General features: G+C 49.3%; 1 protein-coding gene across 2 annotated transcripts in view; it reads left to right on the forward strand.

The window, feature by feature from the left end:
* Positions 1–13,980, forward strand: part of ARHGAP22 (Rho GTPase activating protein 22) — a 143,575-nt gene that overhangs the window by 16,327 nt on the left and 113,268 nt on the right. For both annotated transcript variants that reach the window (XM_072971156.1, XM_072971157.1), the window contains exon 2: positions 9,690–9,889. In XM_072971156.1, coding sequence (XP_072827257.1) covers positions 9,690–9,889 — 200 coding nt within the window. The remainder of the gene's footprint in view (positions 1–9,689; positions 9,890–13,980) is intronic.

Raw genomic sequence — 13,980 nt, forward strand, 5'->3', positions numbered from 1 at the left:
CTGTCAGGTAGTAGGTTTGGGGGCGGGGAAAGACCAAGAGTTGAGCTTTGGACATGAGATGTGTCAGGTGGACAGTGTGATAGACGCATGGGTCTGGAGTTAGGGCTGAGCTCTGCACAGGCACTTGCCACACATCGATGGTGTTTAAATCCATGAGGTGGGAGATCACTGAGGCAGCAGCAAGTATGGACAGAAAAGGGGTCCAAGGACTAGCCCTAGGCACTGGACTCTAAGAGGTGGGGATGATGAGGAGACTGAGAGTGGTGGCCAGTGAAGATGGGGAGAGACAGGAAGGAGTAGTCTTGGACCCAGGGATAGAAATGGACCACTTAACTGGGGTCAGGTGTTCTAAGGAGAAGGAATGGATGGACCACCTTGATCCTTGGATTGAGCAACATGAGGGACATCAGTGGCCTTGATTAGAGCAGTCTGGGTGGCACAGAGACAGGGGGAGGCTAACTAGGTGGGGTCAAAAGAGAACAGGAAGCATTGGGGGTGATGAAAAATTCTGGAGATGGATGGTGGTGATGGTTATATGGCAATGTGAATGTACTTAATGACACATTCAAGTGTGCACTTCAAAATGGCTAAAATGGTAAATCTTATGTTAAGTGTATTTTACTACAGCTTTTTTTTAGCTGTTCATTTAGTGTGTCCTTTTTTAAAAATTTTTATTTTATTGGGTTATAGTCAGTTTCCAATGTTGTGTCAATTTCCAGTGTAGAGCACAATGTTTCAGTTATACATGAACATACATATATTCATTGTTGCGTTCTCTTTCACCATGAGCTACCACAAGATCTTGTATACATTTCCCTGTGCTCTACTATGGTTTTAAAAAGGGGACTAGGAGAGGACTTGAAGAGAGTGAAGACACCTCTTGTGAAGTGTTTGTTAAGAGGGGGAGCTAACTGTCAGCTCATATACCTTCATCTCCTCCTTTCTGACTTGTGAATACGGCAGTTTATTTGATGATTTTCCTATTGTTGGGCACTTGGGTTTTTCCATTTTTCGGATCACTCCGAGTGCTCCAAGGGCGTCCTAGTGTGTGACTGCCTAGGCACTTGCAGTCCTCTCTGCAGGAGAGAGGCAAGAAACGGAATTGCTGGGTTGTAGAGTGGGCATGTTTTCAAGTTTATTAAATTCAGCCCGCCTGCCCTAATATCAGCACCTGATATTATCAAACTTGAAAAATATACCTGCTGAAAATGCTGCATCACATAATGGTTCTAATCTGCATTTCCCTCTGATTACTGTTGAAATCCAGCATCTCCACCCATCTTCATTGGCGGTTTGCATTTTCTCTTCTGTATTTCATCTGTTCACGTCTTTAATTTCCTCGACTGAGAAACAAAAGATCCCCTTCCTTGATAGGAAAAGGGCATGAATCACGGCTGGCCTTGCACCTCGTGTTGCCCTAGCAACGCCTTGATGCTGCACGGCCCTTTGTCCTTCTCTAATAATGAGTGAACCTTTGGGTCCTTGAATTCCATTTCCTCCACCCAGGGTTCTGACCTCCTGAGTTGAACTTGGCTGGTGTTTTCATCCCTGGCAGCCTCTGTCATCCCTTGGACTCTTGGGCACATGCCTGTTCAGGCTACTTTTCTCCTTCCTCCCTGGTACCTCTGATCTGAAGCACGTGGGGCCCTACTCAGGCTCAGTTCTGCTGGGGAAGGACTGTAGCATCCACAGTGACCAGCACTGACTGGGTTTTCAATCCTCGCTCTGCCACCTAACAACACTGTGTGGCCACGAGTGAGCTGCTCCCCTCTTCTGAGTGTCAGTCAGAACATCCAAGAAATCAGGGTTATTCTGAGGAACAAGTGAAATTACTCAGGTCAGCTGCCAGGCCCCCACCCCCAGCGCTGGCCCTTCAGGCACTCAGGCATGTCCGGCCCTTCCACTGCCACCCACCCCACTCTCGCCCTGTCCGAGCATCTGGCCTCTTCTTTCCCCTGTTTTGGCCCCTCCCAGGCCAGCTTTTCTAGGGAAGCCAGCCCAGTGCTAATGCAGTGAGGACTGAGTCTCCTAACACCCAGTGGCTGAGAAAGCTCACGGCCCCACATCTTCTCTCTCCAGGTCTCAGAACAACCAGCCGGGTCAGCGCCAGGGCACTGGAGGTTTTACAGGCCCCATGGCACAGCCACAGCTCCAAGCTGCCGCAGCACAGAGGAATTGGGCGGGGCGGCAGACAGGGCCCTGAGCAAAGGGGACCAGGTGACATAGGTAGGCTCTATGACTCCCCCAAGAGGGAGGTCCCCGTGGGACTAGGTGCCCCAGAGCAGGGGGAAGGCCTCATCACCATTGCAGGACCCCGTCCATGTCCATCCCTGCCCCCTGACACCTGCCACAGCCCATGATGGCATCTTGCTATCCCAGGCTAACCCCCGCCCAAGTTCCACATCTGTCACCTCATGGACCCTTCAGCTCTCACTCTGTCTCATCTCCCACCCACCCCCGCTCATACCCTCAATCCCTCCTGGGCAAAAGGCCCCCTACTTGTCCACTTTTAAGTAGGCTCAGATCCCTCTGTCTTAATAAGGGGCAACCTGCCCTCCATCCCACGGCCCTCTCCAGAGACCCTCCTCCCTCCCTCCCCTCCTTTATGGGGACCTACCCTGGAAGAGTTCTCCACACTCTTGACTGTGTGCCCCTCTCCTCACTCACCCCTTGACCCTCTCCCTGCCCACCCCCACCCCCGTGACCCCATAGACATTAACCCTTTTTCTGCCTCTGGCAGGCTTTACCCTTTTCTTGCAACCCTCTCTGGGTCCCTGAGAACGCTCTCCCTGGTGGTTCACCGCTCCTCCCAGCCTGGTTCACAGGCTGCTCTGCCTCCTCCTGTCCTCCACGCAGAGTTAGAGGGCTTCGAGGTTCCAGCCCCAGTCCCTTCCTTCCCACACTCTAGAGGCCTCCCGGGAGACCTCGTGCGTGGATGCTCTGGCAGTTTCACAAGGGCCTTAGTGCACAGGCTCTGTAGGAGGGAGAATTCGGATTGGCTCACGGTGCAGCCTTGCGGCTGACTTGGCTCTCTAAACCTCAGCTTGCACGGCTGTAAACCAAAACAGTAACACTTGTTATAAGGGGTAAATAAACAAGCCAGCGGCTAGTGCAGTGTCTTTTGACTGGGCGCTGATCTGCAGCCCCCTCTCTCCCGAGCCTGGATCCCTCTCCCACACGCTGGAGCCCACATCCCACTTCCTCCTGGACACATCCTCGTGGGTGTCAGACAGACGGCGGAAACCCAACATGTGCGGGTTGGGTCACTGCCAGCTCCATCCTGCCCCTCCCTCCTTGACCACTGGCCTGTGCCCCATCCCTCCTCCTCCCCATACTGGCAGTTACCAGCCTGTCCTCCTAAATGCCCCACAGGGTGGCCCTGCTCCCCACCCTCCCAGAGACCCACAGCCTCCCGCTCTCTGCCTCTCCTCCCCTGGCTCGTCCCGTCAGCTTCCCCAGTTTCCCACCAGCCTGGCTTCCGAATGAGGATCTCAGGCCTCCAGGGATGCCGGATGAGTCTGCAGGGCCTCCCCACTTAGGACCGACTGCCTGGACCAAGACCCCAGATTCTGAATTTAGGATTCCTCCAAACAGGTGTGCAGATGCAGGCGTGCACTCACACTGCACACGCTTGCAAACACACTCACACTCGTGCACCCACTCACACACAGACATGCGCCCACACTCGCAAATGTACTTACAAACATACACTCATAGTCACGCACGCATGCATGCACACACGCTCACACATTCACAGTCGTACATGCTTGCAAACACACATGCATGCACATACACGCACTTGCACACTCATGCACGTATACAGTCTCTTACACACTAGAAAACGCACGCACACTCATACACACGGAGTTTCCCAGGAGAGAGTGGGGTTCTCTGTTTTGGGGAGAGGAAGATCCAGGCACAGCACAAACAACGCTATTATATGCCAGACTGTTATTCATAGCATTTTCAAGGTGAAATCGAAGTGAAAAGAAAGAGACTGATTTTAGTGGACTGACTCTGCTACATGGAGGAGGTGAAGGTGGACCCAAACCTGGAATGGCAAGTAGGACTTTGACAGTGAGGATGGACAAAAGGGCGTTATGATGGGAAGTTGTCTGGTGTGACTGGAGCCCAGGGCAGCAATTACCAAAATCACCTGGGCTGCTTCAAAATCCGGATTCCAGGTCCTTCCCCCCAAAGTTGTCATTCAGCAGATCCAGACACCAGATTTTCTAAGATCCCCAGGTGGGGGATGCAGACGCCTTCGACAGCTATTAGGCTGGGGCAGAGGGGGCGTGTGTGGTAAGCTGGGGAGACACCGTCTCGTGAAGGAATCATGACTGCTGGGCTGGGGTTGGATTTTACTCTGCACATGGTGGTAAATACCATAACTACTTTTGAGAAAAAGAATAAAAGGATTATATTCATGTTTAGAAAGGTTTTCTTAGCAGCTACATCTCTTTTGGAGACTCCTGCAGAGGGCAGGGGGCAAGAGGAGGGAGTCCAGGCAAAGGATGATAAGAATTTGATTTGCTTCAGAATTTGGGCACGAATTGACTGTGGGGCTTGAAGGGAGTGGGATTTGTCAGAACAACTCCAAGCAATCGAGACAGGTCAGCCCCAGTCATGAACCCTGGATGAGGAGCGGGAGGGGGAACAGGTTTGGGAGAGGTGAGTAGACCTTGAATTTGAACATGGGTGTTGGTGACCGTGAAGCATCCCCATGGAGATGTCTCGCAGATGATTTAACATGTGAGCTGGAAGTCCTGGAATAAGATCCGGGCAGAAATAAACACCTGGACTCATGATGGAATGGAGGGCAGCTGGGGCAGCAGGGAGAACAGAGGGAGTCACGGGCAGAAAGGGCTTGTAGATTAGACAGTTGGGCTCTGCAGAGCGGGAGAAAAAGATTCAAGAAGACGGTGATCAATATTGCCTGAGTACCAAGGGTCTCAGAGGCTGAGAACCAGAACCAGATTGTTGGAATTGATCAGAGCAGGTTCAGGAAGGGAAAAAAATCTCCAAATGCAAGGGGTTGGCAGGAAACTGGGGGCAAGGGTGAGAAAGGAGAGGCTAGGAGTACAGCCCACCCTCTCAAGAGATGCTTATCATTAAAATAGGTGACAGCATCAGCCTAGCACAGGCACTGATTTGAGCCAAGAGGTAGCACTTCCATTCCTTCCTCCCGAATCTGAGCCCCACCTCCCCTGAGATGACCCCAGTTCAGCTTATCCTCCAGGGCTCAGCCCAGGTGCTCCCTCCTCCGGGCAGCTCTGCAGATGTCTATGGCAGAAAGGTCTGCACCTTCCTTGAGATGGGTACAGCCTTTGCCTGTCCACATGGCCTGTGGCTGTTTCATCTCTGGGTGGGTGTTCCTTGTGACTTGTTTCCCCTGCCAGCCTGGGGGCTCCAGGGGAACACGGACAACTCGGGGTTCTGCTCCGTACCTGGAGGAGTTCCTGGAGTACCTGGAAGGCATGAATGAATGAGTGAGTGAATGAATGATTTTGCCTGTGAGCAGAGGAGCCCGGCTTTGAGGAGGGAGAAGGGCACCCTCCTCCTTCCCTGGTCACAAGCTGATCTGCTCCCTGGCCAGAAGCTCCAGAAACTCCCCTTGGTTCCGGAGCCTTAGAATGTCAGAGCTGTTTGACTTGAAACCTTGGCTTAAATGTTTACAGAACTGAGTAGCTTGATTCAAGGAAATGCTGAGGACAGGAACAGAAGTTATTAATAAATCATAACAACGGTTATTTCCCTTTCAAGATGCTCTCTAGGCCTTATAAGTAATATCTGTGTGATTGATCAGCCGGCGGAAAAGCCAGGCTGGCTTGGCAGCTTGAGTACCATCCGCAGGAATTGCCTCCCTGGTGAACTGAGGGGCCTGGGAGCTGGCCTTTCCTCGCCTCCCCAGGAGCCCAGCTTCTGCCCAGGCTCATGTTAGAAATCTCAAGTTACTAAAAAGATAGAAGCCTAGACTGAATTTTACCATCCATTCTTTTTTTTTTTTAATTTTTTGAAGTATAGTCCATTTATAATGTTGTGTCAATTTCTGGTGTACAGCATCATGTTTCAGTCATACATATACATACATGTATTCCTTTTCACATCCTTTTTCATCATAGGTCACTACAAGATACTGAATATAGTTCCCTGTGCTCTACAGTAGGACCTTGCTGTTTATCTATTTTATATACAGTAGTTAGCATCTCAAACTCCCAATTTATCCCTTCCCACCCCCTGGTAACCATAAGTTTATTTTCTATATCTGTGAGTCTGTTCCTGTTTTGTAAATAAGTTCACTTGTATCTTTTTTTAGATTCCACATATGAATGATATCATAAGGTATTTTTCTTTCTCTTTCTGGCTTACTTCACTTAGAATGACAATCTCCAGGTTACCATCCATTCTTAATTAATGGAATTTTAGAGATGAGGAAACTGAGACCCAGAAAACTCAGTAACTAAGGGGACGCACCTGTGCCCTCTACCCCCTGGTCCTCTGTCAGACTCCACCAGAATACTGGGGTCATGGTAACCCTTGTCTGCAAGTCCCCAGGGCCGGGAAAGGGATCAGTGTCTGTTGAATCCAGCCCTGCTCCAGCTCCTTGGCAGCCTGAGATGAAAGGAGGGATGAGGGGTGTGCAGGTACAGCCCTAGGAGCAGAAAGGCCCCTCCTGATGCAGCGAGTCCCATGGGACATGGCCCCCACCTCCCTGCAAGCCACTCAGCCGAGCCTCACCCAGGCAGGGCTCCCTTCAGAGAAGGCTGCAGAGCTCTGGGGATTAAGCAGTGCAGATGCCAGGCACAGTACCACGGGCACCTGGAAATGAAAGAAGGGCCTTTCAGGGGCTGCGGGAAGAGTTCCGGAGTCAGACTGAGGATCACAGGGGAGGGGAGGAGGATTCAAGTAACTCATGGACCTGCAGGGACTCCAGCTGCTGCCCATCCTAGCCAGCCCTTCCCACCAGGGGCAATCAGTTAGATGGGCAAAGGGAGCAAGCGGATGCTTCATACAATTAGCAGAAGCCCACGTAGAGACATTCCACCTGATTAGGAATCCAAAAATAGAGTGAGCTAGGACGATACCTAAGTATCTTTAATTCATCCTAAATTATGGAGTGGCTGTATTCGGATTATGACATTTCATGCTGAGGGCTATGGACAAAGTGGCACACTAGTGTAATTGTGTGCTGTAATATAGCCACACACCATTTTCAGAAGGAAGTGTGTAATGGCACCTAAGGAGCTGAAAGTCATAGAAAAGTTCATGCCTTCTGCCCCCTGAGCTTACCCTCAGAACCCATGTTCAGGAAACAGTTCTGCATGGAGACATCCATTGTACCATTTTCATGATCAGCATCACCATTTTCATGGTAACCAGTTACTGGGTACCTCATTCGTGCCCAGCTCTCTGCCAGGCTGCAGAGAGTCTCCACCTCTTCCCCCCCGCCCCAGCTCACCCTGCAGAGTCAGGAATTGTCATCCCACATGGGCCCAGCTTGCTGATGGGCAGACTGAGGCACCAAGAGTTCCCAGAACTGGCAGTGATCCCAACCCAAGCCTGCAGTTCTTCAACTGGACCCCGTTGTCTCTTTAATTAAATAACTAACACTGGAAAGAATCCAAGTGTCCAACAGAGAGGGAGTCTTCAGTTAATTTACAGAGATAGAAAACAGCCAAAGAAATAAAGGCAGGAAGTGCACTTTCCTCTGGTTCACATCAACATGTGTGGGGACCAGGACCCGCAGAAAGGTGGGTAAATGCAAAAAACAAGTGAAGCCCAGCCACAGATTCAGGGCACAGGGAGCTTCAAGGGTGGCGCTTTCTTGGATGGAGAGCTGCACCATGCCGTCCAAACATATCTAACATTTGTAGATACTAACTACTGTACATAAAACAGATAAACAAGGTCCTACTGTATAGCACAGGGCACTATATTCAAAACCTTGTAATAACCTATAATGAAAAAGAGTATGAAAAGGAATATATATATATATACACACACATACATGTAACTGAGCCACTATGCTGTACACCAGAAATAAACACATTGGAAATCGACTATTCTTCCATTTAAAAAAAAAAGATTAAGAGACACAAACTACTTAGTATAAAATAAATAAGCAACAAGGATATATTGTATAGCACATGGGACATAGAGCCATTATTTTGTAATAACTTTAAATGGAGTATAATCTATAAGGATATTGAATCACTGTGTTATATACTGGAAACTAATATAACATTGTAAATCAACTATACTTCAGTTAAAAAAAAAAGGAAAAATCCTAAGTAGCCTGTGATGTTTGACAGCCATGTCTGATATCCATTACCTACCTTCCTGGCATGATAATGGGAGCCACATTACCAGCCATGGACCACGTACCTTACTCAAGGAGGAAATGACTATTTAGACAAGATCAGAAGGAAGGTTCTGTGGAGGTGGGTCTTGAAGGATGAATAGGAGCTCACCATGCAGCCAAAGCCAGGCGTTGAGTAGGAAAGGGATGGAAGAAAGGTCCACATTAGTGGGACAGCATGAGCAGAGGGTCGGCCAGGCTTAGGGAACTACAAACTCTAGTGCAATGAGAGGAGTTTAGACATATACAAATACATACACACACACACACACACACACACACACACACACACACAGAATCACAGATACAATGCCACAACTGTGGGTTGTGGGCACCATGCATTCCAATCAGAAATTAGGACCAATGGTCTAAGAATTGCAAGTGTGATTACCTTTGGACTCAGAGTTGTTCCTCCGAAGTCCATGACAGCCCCTCCCAGTGACCACTGCAACAATTCCCTTGATACCGGCCAGAGAGAGGAGAGGAGCTTCCCCTAGGACAGAGGGGAGAGAGCAAAAGGAAGGGGCAGGGGAGCGACAGGACAGTACCACCCGGGCAGAGTGCTGGTCAGCGGCATCTGCAGGGCAGAAGCGCTCACGGGCTCTTAGAGGCTCTGAGGGAGGAGAGCTGGTCCCTTTCCCCTGCCAGGGAGCCATCAGCATGTCACAGCATGCAATGCAGCAGAGGCCCTGCTGTCCAGATCCACCTGCCAGGATGATCCCAGGGAAGCAGCTCAAGGGGTGCTGGGGGTGGGGGTGGGGAGTTCTGGGCAATGGTGCTCAGACCTGACGCCTCCAGAGGAGGGGATGCTGTGCAGAAACTAGGGAGAGGGTCTGATGGGGCCAGCTCCTTGGGGCTTAAATAACAGAAACCCTGCTAGAATGGAGCAGGACCCAGATTTTTATGTTTCTTAACTGCTTTATCTTCAGCACCTGGAATAGTGACTGACACATAGTAGATACTCAATAAGTAGTTGCTGAATAAATGAATGAGTCATTGAACAAATGGAAGGATGGATGGAAGGATGGATGGATGGATAGATAAATGGATGCATGGATGGATGAACACACCTGGGGAAATGGAGAATCTCGGATCCCAAAGACGTAGCAGAAACTAACCAGGCAGGTAGACTCTTCACTACCCCAGGTGAATGAGGTGCTCCAGCCCACGCCCCTTTGAACCCGAGGGGAAAGAAGGCCAAGCCTGACATGCCCTGCTGGCCGAAGCTCCCAGGCGCTGGTCTCAGGACAGCTGGGATGCCAGGGTGGGGCAAGCACTGCCAACGGGCCTGCCATCCCTCATGCTCCCCGTGTGTGTGTTTGGCTTCCAGCTCGCTCCAAAAGCCTGGTGATGGGGGACCAGAGCCGGAGCCCCGGGCGGCCACCCTGCCCCCGCAGGCTGGGCCCCGTGCTGAAGGCGGGCTGGCTGAAGAAGCAGAGGAGCATCATGAAGAACTGGCAGCAGCGCTGGTTCGTGCTGCGCGGGGATCAGCTTTTCTACTACAAGGACAAAGATGAGACCAAGCCCCAGGTGAGAAGCGCATGTCCCGTGTCCGGTGGGCGTCACGGCAGGGCTCCAAGGAAGGCATGGTTAACTATGTCCAGGAGAGGGGAGCAGGCTGAGAGAGATCCTCCCATCAGGACCTCCACCACTCAAAGCCCTGACTCCACTTGGCGCGACAGTTCAGTGGGATTTCCACCACATTCCTGCTCTCACAGCGTGTTTTACTGAAAAACACCCACAGCTTCAGTAATGAAAATGTTTCCTTGTAACATTGAGAGAGAGCATCTCTACATCACTTAAAAAGACAACTCTTCCCCTGGTCCTTTTCAGCCTCTTAGTGCTTCCAAGGAAGACGCAGCTACACACATCCCATTCCTTCCATTGTCTAGGGAAATTGGCACCCAGACACCTCTAACCTCAAACTGGAGTCCGGCTTGCTGTGAACCTCCTGTGTCAGAGGCCTCTGCCTCTCAGGGGCTGCTTCTGTTTCCCACCAGCACTGTAAGCTCCACTTCCGATGCCTAACGCATCTGCTTTTCCACCCAGATTGCACTAAGTTCACTCACTCAAAGCAACTGGTGGCCTCACCCAGCATGGTGTGGCCTGATGATGGTTGCCCCGTGCAGACATCATAACAAAGTGCCCTGCAGCCTGCTGTCCAGGGCAGCTGGGCTCGTAGAGTGTGGGCAGTCTAATCCTTGTTATGGGATTCAGACCGAGAAAGGACATCTGAGAGCCACCCTCATTTCTCTTGGGAAAATTAGGGAAGAGAACTTGAAGGACTTGTCCCAAAGGATGCTCCTAGTCATTGATCTGAGTCTGAAAGAAAAGGGAGATTCCCCTTGTTTGAGGTCAGGGGTCACAGAGCCTTAGTGAGCGGGGACCTGTGCACACCCAACAGTTCCCACAGTGTTCCCAGGGGTATGGGGGGCAGGGAGGGCGCTCAGTGATGGGCAAGGTGGGAGAGGGTATCCGGGCACAGCCCAGGATCACGTTGACATCACAGCGAGAAAATGACCCTGTCACTCCTCTTCCAATTCTTCTCAGTCTGAAGGAAGAATTGTCAGATCTTTAACACTTGAGGTCTTCCCTTTAAAGAATGGGTTCCTGGGGGTGAGAAGGAGCAGGACTCATCTCAGAGACCTCAGTCGCAGCAGTAACCAGCTGCAAGTGAATGGCTTTCTGTCTTCACTGTATTTATTCTAGCGGTTGACTTCTGTTTATGGAAAGTCATACTGGTTTCCGTTCGTGATAGTCATTGCATGTTTTCCTTTCTAAAATATATCTAAGTTAAAGCCAAGGAGTGTTGCAGAGCAATGTAAGTGTACTTAATGCCACTGAACTATATGCTTAAAAATGGTTGAATGGTAAATTATATGTTATGTGTATTTTAACACACACTACACACACACACACCCCAAGTGAGACTGCTTAAGGAAAACTTAGACACCAGTAACAGTCGAGATGGAAGGTGGAGATGACCAAAGTCAAGAAGGTGGATCTAAGTCAAAGTTTAGGAAGCTCTGATCTTGTCCAGCTTCCCTGGCTTTATAAGGAAGGAAAATAACTCCTAGAGGGGTTGAGTGGAACAAACAGGAACTCTGAGTTTGATCTGAATTAGGTCAAGTGTGCTAGCTGTATAGCTTGGAACAAGTCACTTAATTTTTTTTTTTTTTTACTTTCGGTTTTATCATTGCTAAAGTGGAGACATTATTACCTACCTCACAGAAATGCACTAAGGATTAGATTGTAGAACATATATGCAACAGAGGACAAGTCCTAGCACCTGGGACACTTAAGTCTGGGTCCTCTCTTGCTCCCTCAGCCCTGTCTTTCTCTTACTCCCTGCCTCCTCCAGCCCCACCCCTGAACCTACTCCCCAGATCGGGAATCACAGTTCTGGCTTGCCCCCTGCCAGCCTTTTTCCTTCTGGCCTCTGTGTTTTGTGTTGAAGACCAGCCTTGGCCCTTCAACAGCATCTTGGCTTTCCTGGCTGTCCTGTTGGTGACATGTCACTGATGATGGTGACCAGAGTTGCCAGGTCTCCTCATCTCTCAGAATCCTGCCTGTGGGCCCTACTGTCATCCCCCTCCTGGCCCAGACCATAGCACCATCCCCTGGGGGAAACTGCATCGTGATGCTGGGTGAGCTCAGTGGACTACAGTAACACATGGAGGTCATCCAAGCTACATGTGAACCCTTGCCATGGGCTTCCCCACATATTCCTATGGAGATCCTGAGGTGATCTCACCCATCACTCCAGCTTTACAAGAAAATTCCAGCTCCCTGGTTTCCAGACAGGTGAACTGGACAGTCTTCTTACTCACATGCCACCTTTTCCAGACTTCAGTGGCTTCTGGTGGAAACAGCTAATAGAATGGAGGCATTGACATCTTGAGTCACCAGCCTGGACACAGGAGGAGCCCTGGGGCCCAATCCAAACTAAACCAGGGCTTTCATAACTAGGGAGTCATGGGATCCCTGAAAGGAGCCAGCATCTCCCAATGATGCCAGCATCTCCCAATGATGCCAGCGTCATGCCCAGGACTCCACTTTTGACCTCTCTGGGCCTCACCGACCCTGCCAGATCCTCATGGAGTATTGTTCTTTTCCATAATTCCCCCTCCCCTATAAAGCCTGACTGCTCTAGCAGCCTCGATGCTCAGGTTCCCAATCTCAAGGAGACTACTGGTCAAATTTGACTCTTTTAGCTTTACAATATCATCTCAAACCTGCATGCCTGCCGGCAAAATAGCCCCGAGATTTCCATTTAATTGCATGAACTCCATGTAATGGACTAATTCTCAATGTCTGGTTCCTGGAAAAATGTGCCCTGTTCACTGTTTACAGTGACAGAGGTGCCCAGGCAGTGAGCTCCCTCCTAACAGATGGCCTGTCATCTGTCTAGCAGATGTAATTGTTGAGAGGAGGGATGTCCAGCTATCCTTGATGCTGCCCAGAGCACATCCACGTGATGAGGATCACTCTCAGCCTACGTTCTTATTGCCTCTCCAAAGCCCTTTCCCTCTCCCTTCTCCCCTTCTCACTGGCAGGAGGGTCAGCAGAGGACATAGAGCACAGAGGTAGGAAATTCAAGACAGTGGAAGAATTGGCTCAGATGGAAAGACTAGGTTAGGCAAAGTTCCTTTAAAACAGGACCTGAAAGTGTGGCCCTGTCCCTCCAGCTTTTCGCAACACATACCCCTAATAATTTCTAGCAGACAGATCCTATAATTTTACTAATAGAAGATTCCAGGGTTTTCCTCTTAAGTGGTTTTAGTTTCTGCTTGAAGTGTTCTGAGCCGTGAAAACTCCTGCCATGTCCTTTGTTGATCAGCCTGGTCCATTTCCACTGTTTGAGGATTCACTGTAATTCTAGTTTTCCCAGTTCTTTACTTGTGGGTTGCTTGGCTTTGAAAAGAAATGGAATAGAATAGAAATTGAAATTATAATTTCCAAAACATTAGACAAAAAAAAAATGTAACAAGTTAAATGTGATCAGTTCAACAAATGGGCAGAAAATGGAGGGAAGGAAGAAAAAATAATGGAAAGGTAAATAGAAAACAAAAAAGTAAATAAGATGGCAAGGGATAGGAATAAACATTTCAGTTGTCATAATAATTGTGAATAGGTCAAATTTGTTGGTCTCTTAAAAGGGAAAATGGAAGAGTGGCTTTAAAAAACAGAGAACAATCAACAAAAATTTCAAAAACAAAACACTGGGAAAAAGGTAAGCCAGCAAATGCAAGCAAAAAGAAAGCAGATTTAGGAACATCAAAATCAAGAAAATAAAATTCAAGGTGATAAGAACAGAAGGGAATAAAGAGAAATATTTCATCATTATATAAATAACAACCTACTGAGAAAATAGAGCAACTGTGAACTTTTATGCTCTTAATGACATAGCTTTGAAAGAACATAAACAAAAAGAATTCTCATTGTTCTCTATTGATGTAGCAGACCTGAGCGAGCTAAATTCTGAGCCAGCACTAGGGAGAGCACAAAAATCCATCTAGTTTGCAAACCCCCTCTCCCCCTGCCCCAACCCCTTCCTCCCCAACCCCAGCAAAGACCTGGAATTGGCAGGACCAGTTATCTCCAGAAACAAGAGCAAAGAA

Source organism: Vicugna pacos, chromosome 11 (genome assembly GCF_048564905.1).
Source record: "Vicugna pacos chromosome 11, VicPac4, whole genome shotgun sequence".
NCBI lineage: Eukaryota > Metazoa > Chordata > Mammalia > Artiodactyla > Camelidae > Vicugna > Vicugna pacos.